At 47.1% G+C, this 22,341-nt stretch overlaps 1 protein-coding gene and 1 long non-coding RNA gene across 3 annotated transcripts; one reads left to right on the forward strand and one right to left on the reverse strand.

Annotated features, from left to right (window-relative positions):
- The first annotated feature begins 1,275 nt into the window (after positions 1 to 1,275).
- LOC122374695 (DBH-like monooxygenase protein 1) lies at positions 1,276 to 21,382 on the forward strand. The gene is made up of 14 exons (XM_043353613.1): positions 1,276 to 1,808; positions 3,410 to 3,503; positions 14,502 to 14,651; positions 15,078 to 15,326; positions 15,727 to 15,860; positions 16,739 to 16,911; positions 17,170 to 17,336; positions 18,109 to 18,226; positions 18,525 to 18,649; positions 19,108 to 19,259; positions 19,442 to 19,514; positions 19,690 to 19,801; positions 20,079 to 20,230; positions 20,551 to 21,382. The coding sequence occupies exons 2-14, from the start codon at positions 3,447 to 3,449 to the stop codon at positions 20,710 to 20,712; spliced, it is 1,824 nt and encodes a 607-aa protein (XP_043209548.1). The 5' UTR covers positions 1,276 to 1,808; positions 3,410 to 3,446; the 3' UTR covers positions 20,713 to 21,382.
- LOC122374697 lies at positions 9,815 to 12,455 on the reverse strand. Of its 2 annotated transcripts, none has more exons than XR_006255265.1 (3): positions 12,131 to 12,455; positions 10,425 to 10,549; positions 9,815 to 9,949 (listed from the first exon to the last, which is right to left on the reverse strand). It is a non-coding gene; the product is annotated as an uncharacterized LOC122374697 (long non-coding RNA). The 2 variants fall into 2 exon arrangements; XR_006255266.1 differs by having other exon boundaries at positions 12,039 to 12,202.
- Positions 21,383 to 22,341: the final 959 nt, after the last annotated feature.

Raw genomic sequence — 22,341 nt, forward strand, 5'->3', positions numbered from 1 at the left:
TGACAAGCCTGAGATCCCTGGCTATGACAGGCTCGTGGTGCCCCTGATAGACCAGTGGTGCCCTTGCTAGGCCTGTAGTGCCCCTGGCAGGCCTCTGGTGCCCCTGCTACCCCTGCGCCCGGAGAGGACTATGGTGCCCCTGAAAAGCCTGAAGTGCCTCTCGACAGGCCCGTGGTGCCCCTGGGCCCTGACAGGCCCAAGTTACCCCTGCGAGATCGGTGGTGCTCCTGGCAGGCCTCTGGTGCCCCTGGCAGGTCTGTGGTGCCCCTGGCAGGCCTGTGTTGACTGGTGCCCCTGCTAGGCCGCTGGTGCCCCTCACAGGCCTGCGGTGCCCCTGGAAGGACTGTGGTGCCCCTGCCCCTAGGGGTGCTCATGGGCCCAACAGGCCCGTTGTGCCCCTGACAGGCCTGTCGTGTATACTTGCTAGACCTGTGGTGCCCCTGCTTCCTGGCAGGCCTGTGGTGCCCCTGGCGGGTCTGTGGCGCCCCTACAAGGCCGTAGTTGCCCGTGACAGGTTTGTGGTGTCCCTGGAAGGACTTTGGTGCCCCTGACAAGCCTGAAGTGTCAAGGACAGACCCTTTATACGCCAGGGTCAAGTTCGTCGGACTGACAACGATTTGCTTACCTGATAACGTTCCTGGTAAGACTAAGTACTCACTACTCAGCGTCCACAACATATATACACATAGCACATTCATATACTTGCTTACAATTGGTAAATGTGGTTGTGGCTAAGAGTTAAGATACTGACTGAAAATAAAAAATAAAAAGAAAAAAAACTGAAAATGGGGGCCCCACCAAAATGAAGTGGACGAAATCCGTTGAGTTTTTAATTTTGGGTATAGGTAGGGGCACCACTTCGATTCATGGCCCTCCCCTTGGAGTTTTCCTGGATCCGCCCCTGTGCCGTGGTGACGCTCAGGGTCTCGCAGTCGATTCGTCGTACCGCAGCATGCTGAGTCACTAATCGTGACGTCGTTTTTGACAAAACAGTCCCGTCATGCTGACGCTCGCCGCGCTACCTGAAAGTCAATCCATTATGCACCGTGACGCTGGGTCAGGTGAGCTCCCGTAGGTAAATGATTCATCGGCACTTATCCTATGCCTGTCACAGGCCTCATATTTTAACGTTCTTCTCTTCTTGGAGATGGTCGGGCTCGATCTTTATGCTAATTCCAGACCAGCTTCATGGATGAGATAATAATGGATTGGTGTCTTCGCAGTTTTTGGCGACATTGAGCTCAGGCCTGCCATCTAGCGGGAGAATTATCGTAAGTTAGGAGCAAGCCGAGTGAACGCCGCTGATTAGCATTGTGGCACACGGGAGTGTGGTGTAGTAGCGGGCTTGTTGTGCAATTTTTCGAAGGTTATGCCTTTATATGTCAGTAAAAGCGAAAAAATTAATAGATTTATGTGCAGGGTCAGTAATAAGATAAGCAGTTCCATGTTATTTCCTCATTAAATCGTGAAACAGGGAGTTATTGGAGACTTCGCCAGCACGTGTCGTTTTCGCTATTTTTCACATGAGTCTTTACTTGGCCTAAATCAAACAAATTGTCCGATTAAAGAACAAAACGAACGTTAAGTACTATCTATAAGTCTAATGAAAAAGTTGAACGGAATTGCTAACGTCATTGCCGCTCAATAGTGTCATTCAAGACGCTCTATGAAAAGGACCCAACCAGTGCTGCGTAGTCGATGAAATTTCAGTGACTTTGGCTCCAACTCCGATTCCGGTATCCAAATATCGACTCCGGCTCCTTCGGGCAGAACTGTCGATTCACACAGACTCCGGCTCTGCATCCCTGGTAAGTCTGTGGAGTCGATGACTTTTCGGTGACGTTCGACTCATACTCCGACTACAGCTTTTAAAAATCAACCGACTCCGAGTCGGAACTGAACCGCTGGCTCTGACTACAACTCCGCAGCCCTGGCCCAAGATAGCCGCCTAAAACAACTTTGATGTGTGATCTTCTTCGCACATTGTTAATGTTATTTTAAACAAGGGGTGGAAAAGGGAGACGAAGCCCTCACAAACAAGGATCTCCTGTTGCGGATCAATCAGCTGCTGGAACAGAAAGGCATAAACATAAACACCACGCATCTCATTTCATCGTTTTCCTAACGACTCTGCACCAATGTAAGCACTGATCAATGCAGTGCGAGCATCGATGTGACATTTGTGTACCAAGTTTGAGTGTTATCCGCCCAGCCGCTCTTGAGATATGGAAGCGGCACCCCGCACGTGCGCACGTGCAGTAGCACCCTCATGTGACTGACATGGAAATGCATTGGCCACTGGGTGCCTAACTATTGATGAAGTTTTACTGTAATGGGCCCAGTCATTGCGGAGTTACTTTATGTGGAACAATTTAGACACCCCTAAGTTGGCACGTGGCACGTGCCGTAACAATTAACTAAGATGAAGAAAATCAAGCGAAATTCGGAAAAGACGGAATAAGCCTACCAAATATGTATGACATATCGTTTAACTGCTGTACCATTGTGAGTAAATGACCATTGAAAAGGTCGTACAAGCCGATGGGACTGGGCGTTTCAATACACACCGTCTTACGCATTTTATCTTCGTTATTACCTAAATGCTGCTTGACATTTTTGGCTTGCAAGCATTTAAGACATTTTTTATCGTCTCAAGTCCAGTAAGATTACCTCCAACTCGTGGGAATATGCACTGTAAGCCAACTAACACACCACACCCACGTGTGTCATAATGCTGAGAGATGGCGTTCACTCGGCTTGCTCCTAACTTACGATAATTCTCTCGCTAGATGGCAGGCCTGATCCCAATGTCGCGGATCCCAATGTTAATTTCCACGAGACACCAATCCAGTGTTATATCATCCATGCCAGCTTCTTTGATGTCCTAGGCTTAAAAGATCTCGCTAGATAGAATCAGTCGTTCAAATTTCAAATATTGGTATACATAATTCAGTTGAGGTTAAATTTCCCGCACAATCCGTGTGATACAAAATGATGCAAAAGCAATAATCTTTTTGAGAATTTTGATCGCTAAATAAACCGTCCTGTCGGAATTAAACTTGCTTGTATTAAAGCCTGCTTTTTTATACACAATAGATCCTCGATCGATGTCTGATTCGTCTTTGCTTAACATTTAAGGCTAAGCAAAGTTTTTCCGGATTGATTGGGCCATTTAATGTATGCACCCATTTCGTACCTGAAAAGTTGCACTTTCGCTACATTTAAAGTTAGACGTTATGCTATTCCATAAATTAAAAGCGAAGCCGTCCTTGAATTCTGAAAATTTTCAACTAAAACCGATAAAACAAGTCCAAAAACTCAATCATTTTCCTCAAATCAAAACCACAAGAAATAACCAGTGGGCAACCAAGCTGTTTATAGATCTGATACCGCATCCGTGTGTCGACAGGGGCTGGGCGGCCGTCGGCTTCTCACCGGCCGGTGGTATGACCGGAGCGGACATCGTCCTGGCCTGGGTGGCCGACGGACGCGCCCATCTGCAGGTGAGCAGCTCAGTGAGCTCAGTAAGCGGCTCAGTGAGCTCAGTGAGTACCTATATTGAGCGAGCACCGCCGGACTTTGGCGACCTCACTAGCTATTGTTGTACTCGTAATTGTGAGTTGCGATGAACGCTTCATTGGATAAATATCCGACCGCGCCGATGTTGTGATCGTCATATGTATTTTCTACTATCATTGGTGTAGTTAATAGTTATTTATGATATATTGCTAAATATATTTCAAAGAATGTCATTTGATATTTAGTACCAGCGTGAGTCCTAGAATCGAAACAGTAAGATAATCAGAACCACCTATGTGTAGTATAGCTAAATATTCATAACTGGCGTGCTTTTCTAGCATTCAAGCATGGGGATTGGACAAGATTATCCTGTATGCCGTATAAAATTGAATATTGTCAGTGACGTTGTCAATAAAATATTTGTTTAGGTACATAGGGTATGTAGGTACACAGTCCTCTGCACACTGCGTGGTAGGTAAGGTATTCCTTTTTCGACAAAGCCGAGAATAACTCGAATACTATGCTATCTGGCACTCGGAAATTGTAACAGCAAGACGCGCGAGACTCCACACCTTATATTGGGGTTATCATGTTATACATTTTTTCATCCAGTTTGGCAACAAAACACAAAAATTTATATTTGCCCCCCAAAAAACTTTTGCATTTCGCTGCCACACAAGGCGTATACTTTGTTCAGTGATAGACCCAATCGAAGGAGTGGAGCATGGCGCTATATGTGCAATGAGTTCCGACCGACTGCAATAACATGTCCTAGAGTTATTATCGGTTTTGTCGAAAAAGGAATACCTTCCACGTGCAGTGCGCAGAGGGCTGTACATTAACACAATTATGAATTATTCATTGTAAGCTCAATTTTAACGCTGGTTTGGGCAGCTGCTGCATACATTACATTGGGTTCAATTAGAATACGATTGGACTTTTCGATGTAGGTATAAATATGGCTTCCATGATGTTTACTGCCGAGATTTAGCAGCGACAAAGCGAATGCCGTATTGATATGATAACATGTAAGGGCTGCAAGACGCAGTAAACATTAGCCACAGACACTGGGTCAATCCTAGTTTGATGCAAACGTATTTATAGCGTCCTTGCAAGTGCGATACGCGAAATGAATTCTTTCGTTATTACCCGCACAGTGGCGGATCCAGGGGAGGGCAAATGGGGCAATTGCCCCTCCCAAACGGCATAATTTCAACATTACGCCTATGGACGGTGCATGGAAAGAACCGATAAATTTGTATGGTTTGCCCCTCCCAAAACTCTGAGCTGGATCCGCCAGTGTACCCGCATAATACATAGGTACATTTATTGCATTAGAAGCACGATGCATTTTTGTATCACAACTAAGGGTTATTTCGTGCATTATTTTGCAAGGCGGAACGATGTTCACTGTAGACGTAGGTACTAGCAGAATATCTCCCCTTGCTCGTCATCGTGCTCGCACCCGATCGACGGTCTCTCACGGCCGCGATGATTCAGAGGTCATGCCAAGGTCACTGAGCTGTCCTTTTGAACCTCAGTGGTTTGAGCACACGGGGACGAGGGAAGCGTGGCCCGGACCGGCGACCTTTAATCTCCCCGGTATTCGCCCTTTATCCGACGTAAAATAGCTGACCGAAGCTCATGAATTTCAACCGAAGCCTTGTGCGTGCCATTCTTCCGGATTCTTTTCATCCCCGGGTCCGTCCAAGTCCCCCGAGCCCACGAGCCAAGTCTGATGACGATCACAAGCTTAGTGAAGGACCGCGCCCTTGGTGATGGGCTTTTACCGATCTCACGGGAGAATGAACGCCCATTGATTATCTACGGGTCTATCTAAAAATAGAAATGGTTGATTTAACTCCAGGCCTGTCCTTTCTATTAGTTTAGGGATATCTTGGCTTCTCACGTTTACCAGCATGTGACCCGATTCCTTTTGCCTTTCGTGGCACGTTCATGCTTGTACATACAATGTACATAGTACATTGGTCATTGTGCGTGCAATGTGCATACACGGTGACGTTTTGCTTACAAACCGCACGTTTCTTCAGTGCGCCAGCATCTGACATTCGCTATTCTGACACCCGTCGGTCGTTTCCGAGTCGAGCTGATAAGTAACTCCTATACTGTAAAAACCTGTGGAAAAAGCCGTGGAAGACATCCAGCATGATATCTCGTCTGGTTTCCGCTCAGTTTGTTTTTTGTCCAAGGCGGAAACAGTGAATTCTGCCTAGTCATAGCAGCAGTGTTGGCTGTTTAATCTGTGTTTATGAGAGTGCAGCCGATATGTTTTGGTCTCACATACCTACTTCCAACGCCTGGACCAGAATCCGCGCCTGGCAGCGCATTAATGACTGGCCTAGTCACATTTCACCACATATTGGGTAATGAGCCTGTAACCCCCTGACAGTTCTGGACGTCTACTTTTCTCACTCATTGGTAGAAGATCGAGTTATCCAAGGTCAGGTAGCGAGAAGTGATTGTGGCGTTACGGCCGCGTTCGACAGCTTAAAATAGTTGGGAAAGACGAAAATGCTTCAGCCTATTTGTTGGTTCAGTTCCATATAGGTACAGCTTTTGGGGTCAATAAAGGTAAAAATTCCAAATAACAATAGTGTTTCGAGTTTCGACATTACTTTTATGCACTTATCAGCTACGCGGGCGGCGATATACCGTATACGGGATACCTACCGGTGAGGCCCTTTCGCGCGCCAGCGACTTTAACGCAGCAGAGGTAACGAACACTGCTGTCTAGGGTTTCTGTAGACCTCGTGCGACCAGCCGCAATTCCGGTCAACTTCGCCTAAGGTCAGCTACTGCTTCCAAGAAACCCTAGCAATATAAGTAGTAGGTACATAGGGGAAGTTGGGGGAACGCCGAATACTTTTTTTTTCTGACGCCCGTAGCACGCAAGGTAGACAACATAAGCTATTCTTGTTGGCGTCATTCGAGAGGCCAGTCTTTTGCCTCTCAAACATACCAGGCGCATTTGATGAATTCGCATACCGTTAAGCGCACAAACTAAAAATATCAAAGAAGTGACTTTTTCGGCGTTGCCCCGGACTGCGGGGAAAGCCGAAAATGGGAGAAATGATCTACGGGAATGCCGAAATTGATGTTTTGATATTTTATCTCAAATTTTATCCAGAATTCGTCAAAGCTGACACGCGTTTTAAGAGCTGGAGGACGCTTGGTGCACACTGGAAGTTATAATTGTGTGATATGATAAGAAAAGGCCAGGTAAATCATTCCTTATGGTAACAGGCCGTTGTGTCGGTTAAAAGTGTAATTTGTGTAACTAAAAATACGCGTTGCTATTCTACAGCGGTAAAGTTCACGCAGCGTGCTTTAACCCGCGCCCTGGTGGGGTCTGTTTATAACGCGACCTGGTTGGGGGGGGGGGGGGGCTATTTTTTGCCCCCCCCCGTATCTCCGAAACTACTGGACGGATCCGCAAAATTCAAAGCGCATTCGAAAGGTCTGTCAAATTTAATGAGGGAAACCAAATTTCATTGACCTCGGGGTCACCGATGACGTCACAGGTCAGGTCAAAGATGAAATGTTTCACCGTTCACGGGTCTTCTAGGGCATGCGCTATAACACCGAGGAAAACGCATTTTGTCGAGAATCAGCGATAGGGCGTCAGTTGCCTAGTAGATATGTTGCTATTAGAGGTCACTGACAATACCAGGTCAGGTCACAGGTCAGGTCACCAAGAGTCACAGGTCAGGTCACATGAACCCAACTTTACTAAGGTTGTGTGATGCATGTTTTATGACCAATTTTTCATTTCCAACTCAATGGTGTTGGTTATAAGACTATCAGGTACGGCTTAGGTCACTTTCTGGTGAAGGTCAGGTCAAGGTCAGGTCAAGGTCAGGCCAAAAAAGGTCAAATTTTAACGTTGATAGTTTTGCATAAAATGGGTATTGATTCGATGCAGCTCGTCACGGGGAGTCTAATGGTGGTCTTTGTTTTGCGCAACGGGGTCTAGAATTGCTAAAAATTGAGTTTGAAAATTTGACGTCATCAATTTTGAACAGTTTTTTCGCTATAACTTCGCCAAAAAAAGAGGTATCAATCTCAAATTTGGTATGTGGATGGAAGGCGGTAAGGACTATCACATTTGTTCCGGTTTTTGCGAAATTCAAAAAACTTTTTGGATTTTTCGACTATTTTATCCAACAAATTTGTTTTTTTTTATTTTTGGGGGTCAAAAACAAAAAAATCAAAAATCCGAGATAACAGTTTTGTAGCCCTATCAATTCTACAGCTTTTATGTCCTCATCATTTTTCTGTATTTGCAAAGCTATAGCACTGAAAGAAAAAATTACTCACGTTACCACCCCAAACTGAGTTGTCAAAACTCACGACGGCAACTACTCAGGTTCCCTTGGCAACTACTCTTTGGTACTCAGGAGATACTCATGTTAACACTAACGTGACTCATACATAACGTGAGTATTCCGGGTGAGTTGTCAAAACTCACCACCTAAGTACTCAGGTTTGAGCTTCTACTAAGACGCTACCCACAGTATTACCAAGGTGGACCACACACTTACTCAGGCTAATACTAACGATAACCAACTCTGAATAATGATAATACTAACCATGGGTGGAGAATGTTTGAAAAAGTTACCCCGGCCGGCGACCGATAGTCGGAAAGACGACTAAGCTCACGTTGTTGTCAACGATCATCATTAACAAACCCCTATTCTGACCCATGGAAATGGGATAATGGACGTTGTGTTTGTTCAAGGGTGAGCGTTGTATCCGACATTGTATCATTCATAACATTGTTGGCGATGATTGAAAAGGCGATTTTCTTTTAAGTGATTTTTTTACTTAAACTTATGCAATTTCACAACATATCCAAACCATACCTATCATGAGTCATTATGAGTAAATGTTGCGTTTTCAGCTTTTTATTGTGTCTCAAAATAGCTACAAAAAGATGACAGCTCACCTCGTAGGAGCTTTACAGAGAAAATTGAACGTTCGAACCAAAGCACTAAAATGGGTCACTGACATCCAGGGACACAGTCTTTTTCAATGTTGGGTGGCTCAACCTCTTATAAGACAAACAGGGAGCCTATTCAGGAATATCGACCGGTCCCGGTCTCGCAGCTCAATCGCTTGAGCGTTGGACTCCGGGTGGCGAGAACACGCGTTCCGGTTACAACAGTCCGAGCTTGAAGCTTGACGGACGCTCGGTGTATGAGCATCCTGACGGCTATACGCCCTGACGGTATATGGTTGCGGTTTGTGGCAGGCCAGTCGAAGGCAGTGAGGTCAAGCAGTGGTTCTAAAAAAGTGCGCCGAAGCCGCGCCAAATTTTCGAAACTGAACACAATTTGAGAGCAATCTTGGCATTGGCAACCACACGCGGGTCCTAGGGCTCAACGCCACCGCATGGTAAGTTGAGTACCTAGTTGAGTACCTGTAGATATATAGTGTAAATACTGTAAATACCTTCCTGATTTGCAGTATTACGCCCATGGCAGTCAACATCCGAAAAACGACAGTTTTCTTTTCTCGTATGGCGACAGCTTTTAGGATTTACAAGAGTGGAAAAGTTACCCCGGCCGCGCCGGGGTAGGCTGAAAGTTACCCCGGCCACGGCCGGGGTGGCCGGGGCAGGTTCTCCACCCATGATACTAACCCATTTATATATTACAGAGCAAGTAGACTATGAATGTATTAAAAAGCAATTACATATAATTAAGCGGACCGGTTTCGTCTATGAAAGACTTCTTCAGCGCTTTTTCAAAAACGTATAACAAGAAAACTAGCACAGTGACAATCGTTTGAAATAAAATCGGAAAACGATTGTCACTGTGCTAGTTTTCTTGTTATACGTTTTTGAAAAAGCGCTGAAGAAGTCTTTCATAGACGAAACCGGTCCGCTTAATTATATGTAATTGCTTTTTAATACATTCATAGTCTACTTGCTCTGTACTATATACTTGTCCAATATATCTACTAACCCATTTAAGATGGGTCTTACTAACGCGGATGCCAACGCATAAAACCAAAAATGCGTTCGTTAATCTTACGCCTTGCAGACGTGACAAACACGAGGAAAAACACTGAAGTTTATTACAAAAACCCATCATACGACATCTCTGCCAACATGCAATTCAAGAGCCGGGTACGGGGCGCAATCCGTTAAACACAACACTAAAAGAGGTCCGTAAAAAAAAAAAAAAAACAATGAAACACTCCCATAGATTGCAAACACTGCGCGAGATCGCTTAGTTTTTGAACCGCTTCCTACCGCGAGATCGGCGCACTGTAGCTCGAAGGGTGCTGGCTGCTGGTATTCTGGCTCAGTAGCGCGAGGGCATGGAAGACCATGGGCGCACTTTCTCCGTCGCCATCCTTGAGACTGCAGTTTCCAGAAAACGCACCAGTGTCTCCGAAACTTTACCTATGGACCGAAAACAATAAGCTGTTAAGAAATAAAGCGAAAACTTCAGAAGACATCGGCGAGGTGTGTTAAAGGGAATAGTTCACTTTCACGAAATTAGTTTTTGTCAATGGATTTATGATTTTTTATGCTCAAAATGATCAGCAAAAAAATAAAACTTTTTTACAAAAAAATAATATTTTCTATATTAATGAAGAAACACGATCGGCTTTGTATCGGATTTGGTGACAATCGGCGCAGCGCTTCTGGAGATAGGTAGGTATATCGAAAAAACTCGTCGTGAAATAACCCGTTGTGAAAACGGCTAGTGTTTTTCTTTTTGCTTGCAAAGCATGCCGCGGTAAATTATGCAGATGGCATAATTATATTTTATATACTGACACTGTGATCGCAAGATACAGAAAGAAGTAAAAAAAAAAAAATATAGGTAGTAACATTTTAGGAACCTGTTAAGATGAGCTATAGATCTCCGTACCTATCGAACAGGAGCAGGCAGACTTCACATTCTGAAGCCACCCGGCGGCGAGCATCCGGCGTCGATCGGGGCGAGCGTCTGCACCGGCACCAGCCCCGGCAGTGCGATGGTATATCCAAAAGAAACTGTGAAAGGAGTCATACAGTCGGTATATTTTTATGACACATTTTTGAAAAAAAAAAAACTACTTCCCTACCTTAACCCGCGCCGTGCTGGGGGGGGGGGCGTTTTTACGCCCCCCCCCCTCAGGTTTTTCGCGAATATCTCAAAAACGGCGGCGCGCAGCGCCACCGTTTTTGGTACACGTGTTCCTACATCATTTCCGCACATGTTGTGAAAATTTCAGACCTAGGCCGTTCAAGGTTAGGTCACCAGGTCATGTCAAGTGACCTTACCTCAGAAAAAGTTCAAAGGCTCGCTATAGCTACACCGACTGAACGATCACTTTGAAACTTTCAGCGATTGATATGAGTAACAGTATGTATAAAATGTATATCTCGGATTTTTGATATCTGTGACCTAAGGTCAGGTCAATTTTGCGACCTCTCCATTATAAGTCAATGGGAGAAAATTGAAATGCGCCTCTTTTGGACGAATATCGTTCAAAACGCTCTCAAACATCGGTTCATAGGTAAACATGACACACTGAATAGGAAAAATGCACCTGTGACCCCTCTGTGTGCCCCTGAGGTCATCTCAGGTCATGAACGGTCGCCAGCAGTTTTTTGGCTATAACTTTTGATAGAGACGTGCTAGAGCGGTGAAAACACGTCAGATGTGTTCAGCTCGACGATACGGATCGACTGATATGCAACATGACCCTTTTCGGTCAGGTCATGACCTTGACCTGAGGTCAAATTTTCAAAATGACCTTTCAAGGTCAACAAATAGTTCATTCGGCGCGTCTCGACGAGAGGAACACGATGCTGGCAAAAGTAATGTCATGGCGCTTATGAGTCAAAAGTTATTGACGAAAAAACGTTTTTCGTAAAAACGGCTATTTTTGGAGTTTTTGCCCTCTGGAGGCTAAACCGTTGACCTGAGGTCAAATCTGAGAACATTACTCAGAAAGATCTGTAAAAGGGCTATCGAATGCGCTTTTCCGCGGCGCTGTAGCTCTATCGGTTCCCGAGATAGCCGTTGGCAGTTTCCAAAATGTTGAAATAGTCAACATTTTACCTTTGGTGACCTCTGGTGACCTGACCTTTGACCTGACCCAAAAAATGACCGAAGTGTTTTCGTCCTTATTTTTGACACTCTTTCGATTGCCGCTTACCGCATGTCGCTACGTGGCCCAGGAGCCGAGTTAGACGGGGGGGCGTGAAAACGCCCCCCCCCCCCCAGCACTCGGCGGAAAGTTCAGGCCACCAGCACGGCGCGGGTTAATATATCCAACACAACCCAGAGGAACCCAGCGGATAAAATATTTACATAATATTTTCACGTATTTAATCATCAAAACTTTTCATAGAACAAAAGCATTGACTATCGTCAAATACGCATTCCATTATTAAAATAACACCTACAAAGCACAAATCTTCACTAATTACCTATCTTTAGGGCACATCTCTCTTCGGAGATGTGCTCTCACATCTCCCTCATCTCTCACGGTACCTTATATGCCTATTTCCTCGCGACACACAATTGCGCTTGTGGTCATTGATCAATAATAAATATTAATAAGGTAAGTATATGAACATACTTACTATTGGCCTCGGAATCCGAGTTTCAGTTTCTGCACACCAAGTCAATAAAATGCTGCACACGCGAGCGACGCACTTTCACCACCAAGCAACAAAATTCAACTGAAATAATGGCAGACGCGCGCGAAACGTGCGCGGCTGTGCCACATCGGCTCAACCAATCAGCGAGCTGGAAGCCTACTCACGGCTAGATTACTAACCACATACTCATGATCCTGAGCATAAATACCAAGCATCGATGAGTACTGCCTCACATCATCGCAGGAGCTACGAACGAACTAAGGCATCGTTGGTAAATACGTTAGTTTACCTGAGTATGGCATGAGTCTTATCCCGAATAAAAGGGTTAGTTTCCATAGGGTGGTAATTTTTTTTTCTCAGTGAGGCCTGACAGCTCTTCCCGCGAAACCCTTTTTTGGGTCGAAAACGGCAGAACAAGACGTCACTCTGACGTCATTTCCGGCCAACCTATCATAGCCTTTGGAAAAAAAATTGGTCACAACGTGTAAAATTGATGTCCGGGAGGGTACTGAAAGTTTGGTGACGATCGGCGCAGCGGTTCTGGATATATATCGAAAAGTCTGGGGGGGGGGGGCAAAAAATAGCCCCCCCCCCCCACCAGGTCGCGGGTTAACGCGCGTAATTGCACGTTTTCGGCGTTACCCCAGCCAGCCATACTTTTATTTGCAGGCCCATAACTTTTCAACGTGCTGTATAAATTTCAAATAGGCAGCACACTTATGCAAAGACGTGCTGAAGATTACTTGACCGAATTGGCCAGACAAACGGTAGCATAATGAGTAGGAAATGCAGCTTCGAAGACGCATGTAGTACAAAGGAAACGTACCTTGAAAACGCTCTTGGCGCCCTCACAGCCGAAGTTAGAGGTGGCAAAATGTGGACCCGAGGACCCGGTCCAAAGAACCAGCCTGGACCCATATGGGTCCAGACCGGGTCCTGGAACTTTTCTGACGGGTCCAACCGGGTCCTACCATTAACTATACATCTTGCACACTACACATTACCGCAAAATATGAAGTGAATGTTTCTTTGCACACAGTATCTCATGAGTACCTATTCCCAGTGGGAAATAGGCTGTTTTACATGATGCAACTAATGATACCTACAAGTAGTTTGTATTAATTGTCTTTTGGGGAACGGGTCCAACTGGTTCCGATTCCAACTAAGACCGGGTCCGACTGGTTCCAGAAATGTCCAGCCGGGTCTGGTTGGTTCGAGTCTGGTTCCCACAATTTTCATCTTTTGCCACCTCTAGCCGAAGTATTCCGAATGACGACTGGTAACAAACATGCGATAATTGGTAGTCACTTAAGCTTCAGAGCATCACTGACAGGTGGCATCCATGTCGTACGGTTTTCGAAATATCTCGAATTTCGGCCTTGCCCCAACTCCGGCATTGCCCCAACTTCCCCTACTGTACTACCGTCCTATGTTCTTCTATTTTCTGGGGTCTCCTTATCGGTTAAATTTGACCCGAGGTCAGGGCAGTAAGTTGGATGAATGATCTTGCCGCATTTTAATCGACCTTCTCGACAAAAAGAGGATAAAAAAGAAACGTTAGCGTTTATATCGTATGCAAATAAAAACATTAGCCGGAGACATCACATGACATCTGATGATGTCATTTGACCTCAAGCGTAGGGAGGTCACAGGGAGTAGGGTGCCTGACTCACGATTACCGCAGACCAGAAGGAGGATAATGAGCCCTTCTAATATTGGGCGCATTTGGACTGTTCGACAGAAAACTTAAATTCAATAAATAACACTGTTGTGTTGTTCAGTCCTCTATAGCGAGGAACATATTGAATATAATTAAATAGATAAAGGAAGTTGACCTTTTCCTCGATAATAAAAATGTAAAAACCAAAAAGTAAATTTTGAAGAAAAAAAAAAACGGTGAGCTTTCGGTCACAGACCTTTATCAGTTCAACGTGATAGGTAACAATGTTCAAAGGCGATCACCTTTGAACATTGCTATCACGTTGGTTTGATAAAGGCCAGTGGCCGAAAGCCCACCGTTTTTCAAAACATGCTATTCGGTTTGTACATTTTTAATGTCGAGGGAAAGGCCAACTTCATTTATCTATTTAATTATAAAACTATAGGCTCGCTACATTGTTCATGCAGATAAGCAGGCCACAGGATACAATAATTGCAACTGATGGTCAAAAATACGCAATTAATAATCAACTAATAACCGATGAAGTCTGGCGAAATCCTAGGTGAACGTATTAGCGACCTGGTGTTTATAGTTCGAGTGAACTCGAGCGTAGTATTGATACAGTGTGGCCAGACGCGCCAGATGCACCCACGCGGCGTGTCAGCTGACCTCCTTGACACGTCTGTCACACAGGACATGCACGCCGTGTCAAACAGCGCTCCGATCCTTGACAAGAGCAATAACGTGAAGCTTCTGGACGGCTACGAGAACTCGACGCACACGGTGGTGACGTTCCAGCGGCCCCTGCGCTCATGCGATAAGGAACACGACCTTGACCTGGGGGTGAGTGGCGGGTGGTGACTTTACAGTTTACGGCAGCTCGGCACCAACCGGATGTGACTGGATGGATCGAATTTTGTTTACGATGTATAATATCCTTCGCGACGTCTCGGATCATATCAAAACTCGCGTAGGGAACTGAGATGAACGGTGAGGCGTGAGCTGTGAAGTAGGTGATGCGTTGTAATGACTAAAAGATGCCTTGTTCAACACGCAGCAAATTCGAATTGGTCATAACAAACATAAATGATCTGATAACAATGTAAAACATATGTTTTTGTCCTTATTCATTTCTAAAGTTAAGGTAGAAAGAAGTGCGGTAAAAAGACGTGAAACGTTTCCTTTCAGTCTGCGTGCACGTTTCTGTTTCTCAGCTTGGGACTCACGGCCATCTCCCATAAACCATCTCCCGACTCCCGCTGTTTTCAGGTGGACACGACTCGTTTAATCTGGGCGCTGCACCCGTCCGACCCGGGCGCTGGCGGGCCGTCCTACCACGGCTCGCGGCGCGGTGTGCGCAGCGTCAGTCTGGACGGCTCTGGCACCTTCGAGTTTCCCACCGACTCGGAGTCGTTTTTGATCCGCAACACGGACACAGAGGTGCTCGAGGAGAGCACGCACTACCACTGCGAGATCCACAAGATGCCCGACCTCGGCGGAAAGGTCCACTACACGGGGGTGAGTCGTGGAGCCGTAGGTCACACCGGGTTTCTGCTCGACGTAGGTCAGTACTTTGACCCTTTTCTACACATAGGTACTGGAGTGACATACTGCAGCGATTTCTTTATCTAAACACTCCGCCCATAAGGTAACGAATCTATCACTACCTCAAAGTTTCTATCTCTGTGTCTGCCAAAGAGCTTGCAGGTGGAAAATAGTCTCCCACATTCCTCACTCGTATAAATGCAGTGACACACCGGGGCCCATTGTGTGCGAGTGTCACATCTCAGACAATGCGTGCCGTGCGGAGCATACCGAGCAGGGACGACTCGGGGCCGGTCTCCGGTCCTGTGACGTCAGACCCGGACCCGGCCGCTGGCACGTGCAGGCCTGCTGACTAGATCCCCTGCGTTTACAGTACCGCGTTCGTCTGGACCCGGCCACCGCCCGGTATGTGCACCACATTGTGATGTACTCCTGCGCACTGCCGCCCAGCGCTCATGGCGTCTTCGAGAACTACGTCCGGAGTCACCCCGGCTCAAAGTGCTACAGGTTCGTACGGAGTCGCCCCATGCCGATGCTCAGCGAGAACACATTTATGAATAAAACAACACGTTATTAGAATAAGCGCTTTTAATTACCTTCTAATGGAAATCAGAAGGAATAGTAACCTTTTGCTCATAACTAAGGTAGTCTAAAAATCCAAAATATATTTTCGGTGCTGGACCTTCTGTAGTGGAGTCATTGTGGAATCAGCATTCCACTGAAGAAGGTCCAGCACCGAAAATATATTTTGGATTTGTTTTTAGCTTACTTTAATTATGAGCTGGTTACTACATATAAAAAAGCAAAACAACCATTGTCTAAATTGAGTGTAAAATGTCAAAGTCAAATGCGGTTCTTCATTTACAGCTGACCATTGTCGAAATTCTATGCCCCTGTCGAAATTTGACCGAACACATCGAATATGAACCGGTGATATTTAAAATTGATGAAATAATTCGAAATGTGTGAGGTAGGTATGTCAAAATGGAGGTAGCTCTGTCGATATTGAATGCAAAGTGTCGAAATTGAATGACCAGATGCCGATTTGTAGTGCAAAAAGGTGTATTCCATCTGATTTCCATTATAATCATAATCAAGCTAAAAAAAAAGTTTCACATCAATCAATCTTTAATTACATTCGCGCATGTATTCAGTCGATAATCGATATTTGTTTCGCAAACGACGGGAGACTTCGTTCTTTGACTCCGTGACCGTTTCCACACATTCTAATTCGACCATACATGGTACTTGGTAGGCCTGGCGCCAGCCGAACTCCCCTGCCTGCACCACCTCACCATTTTACCTTGACCGTGTCCCTACAGCAAGAGCATGCCTGGACCCTGGTCCCACCACCTCACCGTTTTCCCTCGATCGTGTCCCTGCAGTAAGAACATGCCGCCCAGCTGGACACTGTGCCAGTCGGTGTTTATCGTGTGGGCGGTCGGTGCCGAGGGCGACATGCTTCCCGACGACGTCGGCATGCCACTGGGAACCGAGTTCGGCGGATCGACCTACTTCATGCTGGAGACGCACTACGACAACCCGCAGGTGCACAAAGGTCGGTCTAGAACGTAAAGAGAGGCCGTACTTTTCACGGGTTTTGTGAATAATTTAGGGGACTTAGATTAGATATGGTGATGCATGCGAGTTCAATATAATTGTGGGTATGTAACTGTGAAGCCTTATGATGATTAAGCCCCTGGCCTTGAGTGAGGATCGATATAATAACACATTTCTTGCTTCGGTACTCTCTGTACTCTGTAGTCGCCAATCAGCGTTACTTCCTCTCGTTTACACGGCTGACCGTTTATCGCAGGTGTGAGGGACAGCAGCGGCCTGGAGGTGTTCTACACGCGCGCGCTGCGTCCAGTGGAGGCGGCCGTCGTGACCGCCGGCCACATGGTCTCCTCTACTCAGATCATCCCTCCGGGAATCTCAGACTTCGTCAGCGGTGGCGTGTGCGCGCAGGACTGCACGGAAAAGGTAGCACGCGTCAAATCAATGAGCAGTGAGCACTTCGCAGTCTTCTTTTATGATGTCTTCTACGTTTCAGTAAAACGGCTTATGGACGACATAAACAGCCTGGGACCCAGACGCCATTTGAACTCGATAGTCTACGATCAACAATGTGCCCACCGAGATATCCCAGACCCACTGTGTGTCACTGCGCAGTTACTCTGCGGGTTATGTTCCGATCTACCCGCAGAGTAGTCCCAGAGGTCAGATCGAGACAAACTGATGCTCCGATCCACAGTCCTGCCTTAGGAGGGCGTTCCAGATCCACTCTCTGACACTGTGATCGCATCCACAGTACCTGCCCGAGGAGGGAGTCCTCTCCAGATCCACTCTCTGACACTGTGATCCTATCCACAGTCCTGCCCGAGGATGGATTCCAATCCAGATCCACTCTCTAACACTGTGATCCTATCCACAGTACCTGCCCGCGGATGGACTCCAATCCAGATCCACTCTCTGACACTGTGATGCCCCTATCCACAGTACCTACCGGAAGATGGATTCCACTCCAGATCCACTCTCTGACACTGTGATCCTATCCACAGTACCTGCCCGAGGATGGATTCCACTCTAGATCCACTCTCTGACACTGTGATCCTATCCACAGTACCTGCCCGAGGCTGGATTCCGACTCCAGATCCACTCTCTGACACTGTTTGTTTGTTGGGGGTTAGGGGCGCGCCGACGGCGAGGTCATTTTGCGCCCAACTCTCTGACACTATGATGCTCCTATCCACAGTACCTGCCCGAGGAGGGAGTGCAGATCCACTCAGTGATGCTGCACGGCCACCTGGCTGCCAGGGCGATTCGCGTGCGACACGTCCGCAAAGGAAGGGAGCTGCCGCCGCTCATCGTCGGTGAGCTCCGCAACGGGCGCCGCGTCGGTGATCGCCAGGCAGATCAGATTTGTTCCAACACTCCACTTAACCCCTTCTGACGCTTGTTAGAGTTTCTTAGTTAGCCCACTAGCATTTTACTGTAGAAATGTGAAATGTGATTCCAATACCACAATATGTGAAACTGAAAAGTTTTCGTAGAAAGCAAACCCCATTTCAAAATCAGGATCGCCAGCTATGATCCACAGTCCACATCAAACGCAAGTCTCGCAGCTGCTGGTGCCGAGCTTCACTAGCTGCATGTATACCATCTTTTCAGACCGGTTCTACGACTTCAACTACCAGCAGAGTCGCCGCGTGGACCAGTCGGTGCGAGTCCTCCCCGGCGACACGCTGCTGGTCGAGTGCGACTACGAGACCGAGGACCGCGACAAAGTTACCATGGTCAGTGCGTGCTCAGTGCTCACGGAGCGTGCTCAGTGCTCACGGAGAACATTGCACTAGCGTTGAGCAAAGCTGAATGGTGCGATCGATTCTAGTAGATTCTAGTAGATTCTAGTAGAGTGGTGGCAATCTTTCGATTCACTAATGCTCGAGTCGTGAAGTTTCTTAGGACGACCGTTAGTATTTGGACCTGGTTGGCCGAAATCATCTGATAACTTGCAAATTGTTTTGTGGGCCCGTCTGTGGATACACGGGATACCGTCCAGTTCACTGAATCAGTTGTCGATGGCACTCGACCAGCTTCTGTCCCAACTCATCCCACCAGATGTCGGCCAATATCTGTCTCCGTAAACATAAGAATGGAGATACCGCGCTAATATCTGCCGCTCTAACCTCTGTTTCCTGTGGATGGGGAATGAAATGTCGCTCTAACATCAGTGATCTGTGTGTGCCAACAGGGCGGGTTCAGCACGAAGAACGAGATGTGCCTGGCGTTCATCACCTACTTCCCGCGCACCCCACTGGCCAACTGCGGCAGCAAGCCACACGTCGGCGACTTCCTGCAGGCGATGGAGGTGCCCCTTGTGAAGCTCGGCAACTACACTCTGCCGTGAGTCAGCACCCACCGAATGGACCCCGTGGGCCGTGACTGTGTGCGTGTGTGTCTGTGTGAAGTGTGCGCAATACACCCGCCACCTGCTGAAAGCAGTTGAGCTCCTAGATCTCATCGCTGCGTCTACAATGTCCACTGTGTGCAGAGCTCTCCACTAACCCGTCATTTCTTTTCCGCAGCCCCATCACCGGTGCCGAATATTGGACCGATGCAGGCTTCAAACTGCAGGCGCACATCATTGAAGCAGTTCTGGTAAGAACTATGGACATCAATGGTAAATGTGTGGGTTTCGTGTACTCATCCCATCGATTGCGTCGTCAGTCAGCTCTCAGTTTTCAGAACGCATCCTGTGGAATCTTCCTCATTGCCAAAAAGCAATTATCCAGCCAGACCACAATCATACAGTTTCGACCACCTTGCGTTTCAGAACGGCTCCATCACCGAAGGAGACCGGGAAAATAACAAAAGGCGTGGTGGTGGTCGTGACGACTGGTTCAACAAGGCCGAACTCAGCGCCCTCAGGGTGTACAAGGACCAAGGTGAGACGGCCCTCACGCTCTGTCTGAGGTGAGACAGGCGCCCCATGGATTGTTCAGGGATGTTGTCATATGATATCGGCCATCAGCACTCGTGTGGGAAAAGCTTCATTAGGAACCAAGTGGGAAAGGAAGACTTGTATTTATGCGCCTGGGTAGTAAAAATTACAGAACTACATTCAGTTTATCGATAGTTAAGGGATATCCTTTTCGTCAAGGCCGAACTAGCAGTGTTTATTGTTTATCCGACTGTGGCCAGCCTCCGACGATTCTACCGCAGACACTGCTACGGTCACGCTCTACGAGTACCTGACGCAGCTGGACTGGAGCCAAGAGTCCATCCAACATCTGCAGAGGTTGTCCAACGGCGGCCGCGTCTACCACCGGTGTGCAACCGACGCGCGACACGAGACCAAGGACTACAAGGATATCGTGAGTACTGAGTACCGGGCGATGGCATTTAGAGCACCGAGGGGCGGTGGCTGATAGGCAGTGACGCACCGGTGATCGATCATCGGTCCGGAAAATAGCATGTGCAATTGTGTGGAATGAAATGGACCTTTACTGCTCTCAGGGTTTGGAGAAGTTCCGGGTCCTTATTGCTTATAATTAGAAAAAAAGATTGACGCAAAGCGCATTTTTTAGCTATATTATTATCGCCGTCTATCCTGTGTATCTCCCCTTTGCTACATGAGCTCTACACTACATGAGCTACATGAGCTAACCAAACTGTTTTCCGCATCTGATTTCAGTTCTCCGGACCTCATGCATATCCCGAGTTCGAGCCGTGGACCGATAGCGGAAACACTGAGTGCCTCCAGTCTGGGTACTCGGGCGCCGTTCGCGGGAGTCTAGATGGTGCCATGGCCGTGCTCTTGGCGTCTGTTATTGGACTGTTGCTGCGGGCAGTCTGACCTCCGACCCGAGAGGTCTGACACACATGGATGATGGGGCAGACGGGAGAGTCCGACCAGCCCTGGCAAGCGATACAATCATTGACTGTGGCCTTCATTGCGTGGCCTTTATTCGCATTTTGATCTGACCTTGTCGATATACACATAGACGCTGTTATTGTAATTTCGTTATGTGGGTATTTGGAATAACTTAACGGAGGAGGCATCATCATATTTACTCGTAACACCCAGCATAGCATTGATGGTATATGTCTGAGGGGTGTTGTATGATACATTCCTGTCTTGATGCACATTGTACATTGACACTGTGCGGTGTATGGTGTACGGTGTGCAGACTGCAGTGATGCCCGACTATTTTACTAAGAGCTGCCTTGAAGGTCGCGCCATTTACAAATATATTTACTTATGCAATAATTGAAACACCCATGCAGTAATGCCGGGACCTAATCGAATCGATTCTCGCTCAGCCCTTTCTTTTGCATTCCGTCTGTTTACGATCTGTCCACTGTTTTCTGAGCGTAAGAAGAGAATGGGCTTGTCAACTGTGTTAGATATAAGCGATGAGCGATGTACTTAACTACTCAATACTTCTACGTTGTACGGTAGATCTATCTAGGTAGGCACGTTCATGTGCCTTCGCCATTTCTGAATAAAGTGTAACGAACATGGAGAAACATCTTACTTGCTGAACCATCTGCCTCAGAAAACACCCACCAATTTACAGTGCGATGCGTAGGTATTCGGCAACGCCCCCTCTCTCTTCTCTCCCTGTCTCACTCAAACCCTCTGTCCTAAGCCAATTAGCGTCGATGGCAAAATGCAGTTTAGGCGCTCTAAGACCCAAAGATCATTATCACCATTATCACTATCCTGATCCTGACAAGTCCTGATTCTGAGCTTAAGCGTATACCAGTAAAACGCCTTTTGGGCGACCAACGGAGCGAGCGAGAGGATGGGCCTTGCACGTGCGAAATTGCGAGGGGGTACCTCCAACTAACTTATGCACTGCACCCTACTAACCGGTCTTTAGCGATGTGCCAAATTTCAGCGCAATTGGCCTAGCCGTTCTCGAGATCTGGAAGCGACACACTGCACGTGCGCACGTGCAAGCGGGGTTCAAACTGACTTTTGCACGGCACCCTACTAACTGGTCCCCAACCGTGTACCAAATTTGAGCGCAATCGGCCCAGCCGTTCTCGAGATCTGGGAGCGCCCCCTGCACGTGCGCACGTGCTGTAGCACCCCAACCTTAACACATGCAGATGAATTATCTAATGGAGACCTAACTGTGTACCGAGTTTCAATTCAATCGGCCCAACCGTTGTGCCGTTATTGAGGTTGCAATTTTGGGGTTCTTAAAAATGTCCAACTTTACCACGCGCCACGTGCGGTGTTTGGCATGAACGCATGGTGGCCATCACACCACAGAACTTTTACGTCCAAGTGACATTCAGTAAAGAAGACCGCTTGTCAATCGGATGTCCCGTTCCTAAGATATTAGCTTTTGAAGAGCGTCCCCACGGCCGGCCGGCCGGCCGGCCGGCCGCTCATACTCAGGATTTTCCCTTAATTCAGTATGAGACTCCGCTCGCTTCGCTCGCTCCGTAATCAATCGTATACCTTTTGATA

This window comes from Amphibalanus amphitrite, unplaced genomic scaffold, assembly GCF_019059575.1.
Source record: "Amphibalanus amphitrite isolate SeventyFive unplaced genomic scaffold, NRLGWU_Aamphi_draft 001696F_arrow, whole genome shotgun sequence".
Lineage (NCBI taxonomy): Eukaryota > Metazoa > Arthropoda > Thecostraca > Balanomorpha > Balanidae > Amphibalanus > Amphibalanus amphitrite.